Here is a 10,813-nt window from a genome sequence, read left to right as displayed (position 1 = left end):
ACAGTGATAAAGGCAGAAATATAAAACTGATTTTTATTGACAAGTCAAAAAATGTTTCTTGAGGTTTCAAAGAAAGTCTGCAAAAGCTGAAAAACTAAAACAGGGACTCTGCAGCAGCATCTTCACCTCTTCTTGAAGCCGTACTTCTTCCTTTCATAAAACAGATCCGTTTTAGAGCTGCCCAAGTTTACAATCTTCGGACATCCATCTCGCTGTGAGGACAGGGAAAGAGAGAGTTAAAAGATTTTCATCCTAAAGAAGTAAAATTAAGTTTCATATTTAGGGCTCAGTTTAGATTTTACTCACACAACAAAGAAAACAAATCTTACAATTTAATTTCTCAAACATATTATTTTCCCTTCAGCCACTTTACTCACATCTTTCTCCTGGATGGTGCACTCTTTACAGTAGTAGGCATCAGACACACCCGGCCCACCACAGATGACACAGCGTCCCTGGTAGGAGCCGTAATTACACTCGTCACAGATGCGCACTAGTGTGCACGGTCTCACATAGGAATCACAGATGACGCACTTTCCATCACCTGAGAGGAGCAGGGAAATAAACCAAGAGAAAAAAAGGCAGTGTTGAATAAAATTTTTAAATCATGACACTGATAATAATAATAATAGTAATATTTCAATTGGGGCCATTACGTGTCAAATAATCATCTTGATGAAATGTATCATTCTGATTTGGTCCCAGAACAATATGGAATTCAAATGTGTCTCAAATCCAAATCAAAGTAGAGATTCATTTTTACAAAACTTAGATGACAATGTCAGTTAAACCTCCAGGAAGCTTGGTCTTTGGTTTTTGAGTCGATGCTGTGATTATTAGTATCATTATCCAAGAAGACATTGCATTACTAATTCCTTGCAATATTGTGGAACAGCAGTTAGTGATCAGTGGACGGTGACTGTAAATAAATAAATAAATACTAATGCAGTGTTAAACACAGACGTGATCACTTACATTTCTCGCAAAGTCTCCCGATAGCTGAGGAAAGAAAACAATGCAGTTAGTCAGTGTGTGAGTAAATGAGAATCCTTACAGTGTTTCTACACTCGAGTAAAAACTACAACTTCTTCCTTCTGCTTGTAATAAAACTCATTATCAAATACGATGACATGAAACAACTCTCGTCAACATAAGCGACTGATAGCTGTCGACATTTCCAGGCTAGCACCATCGGCTAATGTACTTTCAATGGAATACATGCTGGGATTGTTAGCATGTAAGCTAACTTTGTTTAAATACACGGCTGCGCAGCGGTTAAGTACTTCGGGAAACTGAAAAAACAAAGCTGTAAGATGACATTTAAGACCGGACAGGTCAACACCTACCAACACCGGCCTGTTTTCTGCAAAAGATCAGATCTGGATGATGTTTAGCCATTTTGTAGCTAACGTAAGGAAAGCGCCGCTGTTTCTGCTTCTTCTTCTACTACTTCTACCTTTGACCTGTACACTTGTTGGAGGAAGTAGACTACCGCCACCTGGCGTCTCCAAGCAGACAGCGCAGACACGCGTATCATCGAATACATTTAAAAAAAATCTTTTTTTGCATTTCACCAAAATTTAGTTAAATGATTGATTTTTGTTCACAACTGTAACAGTGTTACATTAAATATTTAGTTTTATCTATTTAAAAAAAGTAGACGTAAAATAGGAATCATTCTTATCCTTTCAGCTTTATAGAAATCAAATACATTTTAAAATCATTTCGCCTCCACGTAATTTTCTAATTCATATAACTTGGACGTAGAAAATAAATTTAAGTAATATTACGAATTATAAGCTTAAATGTGTTTTGCAAAACAATTTGAATGAGATTTAAAATGAAGGAAAAGTATTTAGTCCTTGAAGGACCTGCGGGGCCGCGATTTAAATAGGCGTGACGTCACTTATGACCGGCACATCTTTGTCAGTGAACAAAATGGCAACCTACTGTCTGACCGTCTCCAGGCTGCAGGTAAGACTCTTTCTGAGATATTTACGGCCCAGGTAAAGATGTCACCTGCTTCTCTACTCCACCGTGTTGTGCAGTAATGTGTCTGTGACCCCGCCGGGGGACTGTGAGTGTCAAACACCGAAATAAAAAGCGCTGGAGCGGTCACCGGCTAGCGGAGCAGGTCATCGTGTCATCGTGGAGGATCCACTGCGCAACAGCTCGTCTGTCACCGGCGAAAACCACCACTGCGGACCTCTCCTTCAACAAGGAGCCGTTATCTATACCCCCCGCGTGTCCACGAACCAGGCCTGTGCTGTTTGACTCCAGCAGGGTGGTGTTGTGCAGCAAGGTTAACCACAAGGTTAGAGCGGCCAGCAGCCTCAGAGACGAGCTGTGGGCAACACGTAGACATGATTTCAGTGAAATCATCACGATCATCACAGCCAACACTGTCTTCATGCTTCATGTGTGAGGCTGGCAAAAGAAAAGAGACATTTCCTTCATTCTGCCGCTGAGGAGAGGCTGAGTGTCCTCCAGCAGTGAGACATTCAAACAAGCAACAGCTAATTAATGATAGCTGAGCATCTGATGTCCAAACCTTTAATATCTGAAGCCAAAGTGACCTCTGATTGTTTTTGTATTGGAGGTCACGGTGGGTTTCCTCTCAGGCTTGGTGGTGGAGGAGAAGCAGAACAACCTCCTCCAATATCTAGAATGAAAATCTTTCTATGGATTAAAACAAATCACACGTGGGCTAGTGGTTAATGAATGAGTAATAACATTAACTCTCGTCGTTAAGTGTTGTTGAGGGGCCAGTAATAGATCTGTAATATAAACCAGTGCACAGAAGGACAGCTGAAAGGTCAGGCTGGGTAATAAGACAATACGGATACTTATTGCAATGTAATTGTCACCAATAGCAAGATAACTAAAGTCGAATATCTGTATGATTCCTGAACATCGTGTGAGCACAGTGAGGAGGTTTAACATATAATTCATAGACCTCAGATTTATTCAATGTTTTGCTGTTTGTCAAGTGTTTGTCATTCTCTGCTCCTAAAGAAGAGGTTAAGATCACGACCTTCACTCAGGAGCCAAAATCAGTGACATCTATTGTGACAGCTATCGATATGAACTTCTTTATATGTATGATTTTTGCAATAGTACATTTACACCAACAATCCGCCTCAGTGGGAACCCCTTATTTGTTCTGTGATTATTATCTGAACCTATAATGAGGTTTCTAATCCATGTATGAAGTTCTTATTTGGCTTCTTAAATTGACAGCTGGATGACTGTAGGTTCAGCTGCTCGCTGTCAATTCTTTCCCACAGATTATCTGGTTGTACGACCCCCTCAGCTGTTTGACACGTTCTTCTCTTGTGTCTTCTTCTGGAAACTTTATTGTTTCAAGAACATTTTCTGAACAGTCTTGCTCTCATCTGCCAATAACTTACTTATATAATCATACATTAGATCATAGTATTTCAGAGTGGAGTTTCTTTTATGTGCCCTGCCCATAACTTCTCTAACGTGTATGACAGAAAAGACTGCAGGAGCAGGAGTGGTCAGGGGAACTGGAGCCAGTATTTCCACAGAGTGGGAATGTGTTAGTGGTTGACCTTAGGGTGGTTTCTGGTTCACCTGGGATGCTCTGACATATGACACTTGAGCCTACGCTGCAAGTAATTTCATTTACAAACTATCGTCCCAAAAGTTGTTTTTATTTCTTATTTTTGTTGTCTGCACTTTTAGTTTAAAAAAACAAAGAACCAATGCAAAAAATGACATGCTCTGTTTGTTAGGGGATTGAAAAAAGTGCTGAGAGTGTTTGTCTGGGTTTGTCCACAGCTCTGTGATTATGCTCATGCTTGTTTATTTCTGTTGTTGTCTCCAGGTGGCCCTGGGCCACGGTGCACGACGCCTGCATGTATCAGCCGCTTACAGAGCCAAGGCCAATGTGTCTATGAGCCGGTTTGAGCCCACTTCTTTCGTCAACTACGAGAAGCTCCAGTCTAACATTGACATTGTTAGAAAAAGGTTAGTGTAACCCTCCTAATGGATACAAGGACACAGACTCATATCACCGTGTCCTCCAATGCTCCCCTGTCTGTGTGCATGTCTGAACTCCAATGTTTGTTTGACTTTTACCACAGTTTTTTAATCGTGGCTGTAGCTGGTGCCTCAATGTGCCAGCCTCACGCTGCTTGAATCAGCATAAAGCCATTTCAAATGGTAGTTGTTTGGGGTGAGTGTGTAGGCAGGTGGAGACGTGGTACTGTGTTGTCTCTGCAGATCACTGCTTTCTGCCTTCTCTTCCCTGTGATTACAGCTGAAGTTTAGACTGGCATAAACCAGTGATTATAGAAAGACACGATAAAGTGATCAGGGGTGAAACAGTCGCACGTAGTAATTTCGTTTTAGTGTAAGATTAAAACAACAGAAGAGGAAACCCTGAATGTTAAATTTATTTATTTATTTCGATGTATAAAAATGCCAGAATGTTGTATCTGCCTAACCTCACAACTTTTTTTCATAGTTTATTAATACCTATATTCTCAGTTTAAACATTATAGCGTCCTGTTATGAATTACATTTGTCTTTATGTTCCAGACTCAATCGGCCGCTCACATTGTCAGAGAAGATCGTTTATGGCCACCTTGATGACCCCCACAACCAGGATATCGATCGTGGTCGCACTTACCTGCGGCTGCGTCCCGACCGCGTGGCCATGCAGGACGCCACGGCCCAGATGGCGATGCTCCAGTTCATCAGCAGTGGTCTGCCACAAGTGGCCGTGCCCTCCACCATCCACTGTGATCACTTGATAGAGGCCCAGATCGGAGGGGAAAAGGATCTGGCCAGGGCAAAGGTGAGGGGTTCTGTTTGGTCATGGTAGTTATTTTTATTTTGAACAATGAATTCTTGTGAACTGAGCAACTGTCATCATCCTCATCCTAGGAAGTCAACCATGAGGTGTACAACTTCCTGTCCAGTGCTGGGGCAAAATATGGAGTGGGTTTCTGGAAACCAGGATCTGGAATCATTCATCAGGTCTTATTACTTAAAGTTTGAATGCAGTTTTGGTCTGAATGTGGTCATTTTTGCCACCACTATAATTACAGTGGTCTAATTATGCTAACAATCATTTTATAAATGTCTAAACAGATTATCCTAGAGAACTACGCCTACCCAGGAGTGATGCTCATCGGCACAGATTCCCACACACCAAACGGTGGTGGACTTGGTGCCATCTGCATTGGAGTTGGAGGAGCTGATGCTGTGGATGTGATGGCAGGAATTCCATGGGAGCTCAAGTGCCCCAATGTGAGCAGAATACAGCATTTAGTAACCTCGCTCAGTAACCACGGCTGGTTTTTTTGCTTTCTCTTCATTTCTTACCTACAATTTACCCATCGATATCTTCCTCTAAGGTCATTGGAGTGAAGCTGACAGGAACACTCTCAGGCTGGACGTCCCCCAAGGATGTCATCTTGAAGGTGGCTGGCATCCTGACAGTGAAGGGAGGCACTGGAGCCATCGTGGAATATCACGGACCAGGAGTCGACTCCATTTCCTGCACTGGTCAGTGAAAACATCTGACTTCACGGCCCTTTTTAAATTTTGCTGCTATTTTTCTTATGAATGAATCCATTATCAGAGCCAATGTGTGGAGAGAATACAGTCTGACAGATCTTTTGTTTGCAGGAATGGCCACCATTTGCAACATGGGAGCAGAAATTGGAGCCACAACCTCAGTATTCCCCTACAACCACCGCATGAGGACCTACTTGGAGAAGACTGGACGTGGACGTATGTTCACAATTTACGTATCAGTGCGATCATTTTTAGAAAGGCCTGGAATCAATCATTTTGCTCATGAAAAAAAAACTTGGACCATGAAATGAATTTAACCAGGAAAATTTTGACTTAGTTGATGAAACATTAAAAAAAGAAAATCAGTCAATTCAAAGAAGTGCAGAAAGAGGACATCAGAGAGGATATTAGTGAGTAATAATACTCTCTTTGTATAGAGTTGTACATTGTTGTGGAAGGCTAGCTTGTAATAAATGTACGTTTGGTCTTGGTGTGTCTTGACTTTTATCTCTGTCCTCTTGCTTCTTCTCAGAGATCGCCTCCATGGCTGATGAATACTCAGACTTGTTGGTACCAGACGAAGGTTGCGAGTACGATCAGCTCATTGAGCTCAATCTGGATGAGGTCTGTTCTTCTTTCCATCATTTTCTGTTTAAAGATTATCTTCTGGCATTTTTGCCCTTCATTGGACAGTTCAAAGTGGAGAATAACAGGAAGTGCATTGAGGGGGGGTGACATGAAACAAAGGTCTCTGGCCAGGGATCATTTAACACCACTTTGGTGTTTTAAGAGGTGAAACCCAGATGGAAAACTTTCCAGAGAAATTTACAGTTTGATTTGTATGAGACAATGTTTTTATTACTGAGTGCAAACCAGACAACAAAAAAAAGTTTTTCATCTATTCTGAAATCTATAAAACAGCAATAACTGGAATCTTATTTGTACAGATATTGACGTAAATGCAACTTAACTGGTTGGCAGAGGCAACAGTGAGAATAACTGTGTCCCCGCTTTTTCATTCTCTAGCTGAAGCCTCACATCAATGGACCATTCACCCCTGATCTGGCTCACCCAGTGTCTGAAGTGGGTTCTGTAGCTGAGAAGAGCGGCTGGCCACTGGAGGTCAAAGTTGGTAAGAACTGACGAGGGAGGAATACACTGTACAACTTTATTTATACTTCTGCTATTCATTAAATTAGTGACAAAAACTGAATTTTTTTTCTGTGTGTATTACTTCTTTAATTCTCTTTTTGAATCCTTTCATTTTTAGGTCTGATCGGCAGCTGTACCAACTCCAGCTATGAGGACATGGGCCGCGCTGCTTCTGTGGCCAAGCAGGCTTTGGATAAAGGCCTGAAGTGCAAAGCTCAGTTCACAGTCACCCCCGGCTCCGAGCAGATCCGTGCCACCATCGAGAGAGATGGATATGTGAGTGCAAGCAGACAAAAAGCAGGAAGCTGTACCTCCTCCATAGTAATGATTTAAACCACAGTAAAGTGATGTACGCTTGAATGAATGTTTTTTTCTTCCTGTAGTCAAAGGTCCTTAGAGATGTTGGTGGTGTGGTCCTGGCAAACGCATGTGGGCCCTGCATTGGACAATGGGACAGGTAAGTGAGGCCATTATTTGTAAAGTAGACGTTATAAGACTACATAAGTGTTAACATATTACGTGTGCTTGTGTTCAGACGTGATGTGAAAAAGGGAGAGGCGAACACGATCGTCACCTCCTTCAACAGAAACTTCACTGCCAGGAACGATGCCAACCCTGCAACACATGCCTTTGTCACCTCCCCGGAGGTAAAATTACCCACATTACAAGATATTTCACACCTCCTGGTTTTAAGCACATGGTTACTTTTTGAAGCTCAATGTCCTTTTATTTCCCCTTTTTCCTCAGATCGTCACCGCCCTTGCCATTGCTGGCACATTAAACTTCAACCCAGAGACAGACTACCTTACTGCCCCAAACGGTGAGAAGTTCAAGCTTGAACCCCCCAATGGAGATGAACTCCCGGCCAAGGACTTTGACCCAGGCCAGGACACCTACCAGCACCCACCTCCTGATGGCAGCAGCATCAAAGTGGACGTCAGCCCTCAGAGCAACCGGCTACAGCTGCTTGAGCCCTTCGACAAATGGAGCGGCGGCGACCTGGAGGACTTGCAGGTCCTCATCAAGGTCAGGGCTTTGAAATTATGTCAGTGTGTAGTTTAACCCAAACGTTTTCTTTGCTGCTGCAGGGAGAATTAACACGTCACACTGTTCTTTGCGACCTCTTTGCAGGTGAAGGGAAAGTGCACCACAGATCACATCAGCGCCGCCGGACCATGGCTGAAGTTCCGCGGTCACCTGGACAACATTTCCAACAACATGCTGATTGGGGCAGTTAACAGCGAGAACAATGCCATCAACAAGATTAAAAACCACATGACAGGAGAGTATGGAGGAGTCCCTGATGTTGCCCGTCACTACAAGGTGAGGATCGCAGAGGGGAAAGCTTTTGGGTGCCATTAGCTTCCTCAAGTCTTCTGTTGGGATTTTAAATTTGAATTCAAAGGGTTGGAAATGGGAATCCATTGAATCATTTACCCTTTAAGACAAAATAAGCCCTCTAACAATGCTAAAACTTAAATTTGAAAACAAGTTTCTAAAACCCAAGGCTTGTCTGGAAAAACTACAAGTTTACTAAAACCTACATACATTTCCCATAATGCAAACCCAATGCATCAGTCACATGCAACATGTGCTGAAGTCTGGACATTTTCCTGAAATCTTTTTCTGTTGCTGTACATGAGAACACAATTGCCAAAGTCATTGCTTCTGACTCCTTCTCTTTCCTTCCTGTCGTGCTCAGGCCAACACTTTGTCTTGGGTTGTGGTCGGAGATGACAACTACGGCGAGGGCTCCAGCAGGGAGCATGCAGCTCTGGAGCCCAGGCATCTGGGAGGGAGAGCCATCATCGTCAAGAGCTTTGCCAGAATTCATGGTACTGAGCTCCAGTGGATGCTGGGTGTTCGTTTGATTTGGCGATGTCCAGCGAGTTGAAATATTTTACTTGAGTGTTCCACACAAAGACATCTTACCCCTTTCAGTCTCTCAATTAACAAACATTTCTCCCTCGTTCCTAGAAACTAACCTGAAGAAGCAGGGTCTTCTCCCATTGACCTTCAGCAACCCATCAGACTACGACAAGATCCGCCCTGACGACAAGATCTCCATCAAGGGACTCAAAACCTTCACTCCAGGAACGGTAAGATTGCAAAGCAGCTCTAATAAATGTCCTTCTCCTAACTTTTATTTGACAAATAAACTTACAGTATCTGTAATTAAAACCTCCTATCATCCTCTCAGCCCCTGACCGCACTAGTAAAGCACAGCGACGGCAGCGAGGAGACCTTTGAGCTCAACCACAGCTTCAACGAGACACAGATCGAATGGTTCCAGGCAGGCTCCGCCCTCAACAGGATGAAGGCGCTAAAGCACTGAGGAAGAGGAGCGAGGAGAGACAGCGTGAAGGAGGATGAGGATTATCAGGGGGAAAACAGGGGGGTGAGAATCGTGCGGGATGAAGGGCGATGAAGACCGTTGACGAGCGCTCCATCATCTGCATTAGCACGCACTTTGGACTGAAGTAATGTGTCGGTATACCTCGGAAAGTTAAAATGTGAGTAAATTACTTCAGACTAAGTGGCAAGCTGATGTTGATCATGGACCATGGCGACGTTTCAGAGCCAAACAGTGATAACTGGGTAGAGAGACACACACACATACACTCTGACACACTAAGCTTTCACCCGGTTGGTGATGTAATCCACTGCCAGTGTTTTTGCAGCTGTACAAACAGGTCAGTTGAGCATGGAAGCCTCTTCACTCTGCAGCTGGAGGATGGCAGTCAGTCACCTTGTTGTGTTAGAATTGCGTTGCACATTGCATGGAACTAATCAGCTTTCGCCAACCATTGTGATTCAATCTGCTCCTGTATTATTTAAAGTCCTCACTGAGATACGACAACACTGCTATAGTTTGCGCCTGGGTCCTTTTATTGTTTTGTGAAGCGGTACATGCAGTGATCTTGTTGTTCCAGAAATTTGTCTTTGCACAATTCATTTATCCACTCAATTACTTCTGGGATAGCCTGCCACCTAATGGTTATAGGGAGGAACTGTTGTGTCCACAAGCTAATTTGACCTAAATCAAAGCTGCACCTAATGACAGCAGTCTCTCCTGCTTTTGAAATGTATCCTGGGAAACGTAGGAAGTCGCACACAAAAGAATGAGGCAGTTGGACTTAACGACTGAATTAAGATGAAAGAGCATAACTTGTGGGATGTATTGATCACAGATTGATTATTGTCTAATAGTGTGACCATGTTTAGTGTTACAGTAATGCTGTCATCCACCACAGGGCATATTGTCATTATTACAAAAGGTTACAGAGAAGAATCATATGTATTTCTTCACATTCAAATGTACTGGTACGCTTTAATACTATGTAAGAATATTTGAATTTACCCACTTCTTCCCCGACACCATTCTTATTCCACCCCCGACCAATCCTCAAACCTCTACAAGGTCAAACACACCATATGTTTTCCAATTGTTTATTTATTTAAACTTTTTCTCCTGCAGAAAGGTCCTGATTTTGCATGAATTTTCAAAAAGGTTTCTGTTTTTTCTTTAAAAATGAAGGAACAGCATATAAGTTTTGAAATATTGGAGGAAAAACTGACAACTGATGTTATACTGTAAATCACCACTTGATGTAAGTACTCCAGATTACTGTGTCACATGGTTGGATATGATTGACCTGAAATTCATTCAAAACCTCATGGGAGGTTATATCTGATTCTTTTAGTCCACATGTGGACCTTTACTTCCTCAGTACCTGCTAACAAAATGTTGAATCAACAAGTGAATCAAATGAAGGTTCACATCCACTTCATTCTTGTATCCCTCTCTGTGGAAAGTATCTGCTTCCATGTACATTTATGTGTTGGTTTGTTTTTTTTCCTTCCCTGATTATCTTTTCTGTGATACAGAAATGCCAATGGGTTGTAAAATAAAGTCTCAGAGCTCATTTATTTACATTGGCTCCAGTAATGTGAATAAAAAATAGTTTAAGTTTGAGTTACTGGTATTTGTAAAGATATACAACAAGATTCTTACTCTTTATCAAGTCAGCACATACATATTTATTTATATAAATATTGAATTCCATATTGAACGCATCACATAAGATATAAGATAATCCTTTATTAGTCC

General features: G+C 42.3%; 2 protein-coding genes across 2 annotated transcripts; one reads left to right on the top strand and one right to left on the bottom strand.

Moving 5' to 3' along the window:
- Positions 1-19: 19 nt before the first annotated feature.
- phf5a (PHD finger protein 5A) lies at positions 20-1,496 on the bottom strand. Its single transcript, XM_020082908.2, has 4 exons — positions 1,347-1,496; positions 976-999; positions 378-544; positions 20-212 (listed from the first exon to the last, which is right to left on the bottom strand). Exons 1-4 carry the CDS (start codon positions 1,396-1,398, stop codon positions 123-125), a joined length of 333 nt encoding a protein of 110 aa, XP_019938467.1. The 5' UTR covers positions 1,399-1,496; the 3' UTR covers positions 20-122.
- Positions 1,497-1,895: 399 nt separating this feature from the next.
- aco2 (aconitase 2, mitochondrial) lies at positions 1,896-10,636 on the top strand. Its single transcript, XM_020083225.2, has 17 exons — positions 1,896-1,974; positions 3,851-3,993; positions 4,567-4,825; positions 4,915-5,007; positions 5,122-5,280; positions 5,388-5,538; positions 5,662-5,766; positions 6,083-6,174; positions 6,577-6,682; positions 6,821-6,978; positions 7,086-7,159; positions 7,238-7,349; positions 7,450-7,728; positions 7,834-8,025; positions 8,405-8,537; positions 8,680-8,801; positions 8,903-10,636. The coding sequence occupies exons 1-17, from the start codon at positions 1,909-1,911 to the stop codon at positions 9,035-9,037; spliced, it is 2,379 nt and encodes a 792-aa protein (XP_019938784.2). The 5' UTR covers positions 1,896-1,908; the 3' UTR covers positions 9,038-10,636.
- The last annotated feature ends 177 nt before the right edge of the window (positions 10,637-10,813 follow it).

The sequence above is a fragment of the Paralichthys olivaceus genome, chromosome 21 (genome assembly GCF_024713975.1).
Source record: "Paralichthys olivaceus isolate ysfri-2021 chromosome 21, ASM2471397v2, whole genome shotgun sequence".
In the NCBI taxonomy this organism is placed as follows: Eukaryota; Metazoa; Chordata; class Actinopteri; order Pleuronectiformes; family Paralichthyidae; genus Paralichthys; species Paralichthys olivaceus.
This window is presented reverse-complemented; position numbering and strand designations above follow the sequence as displayed.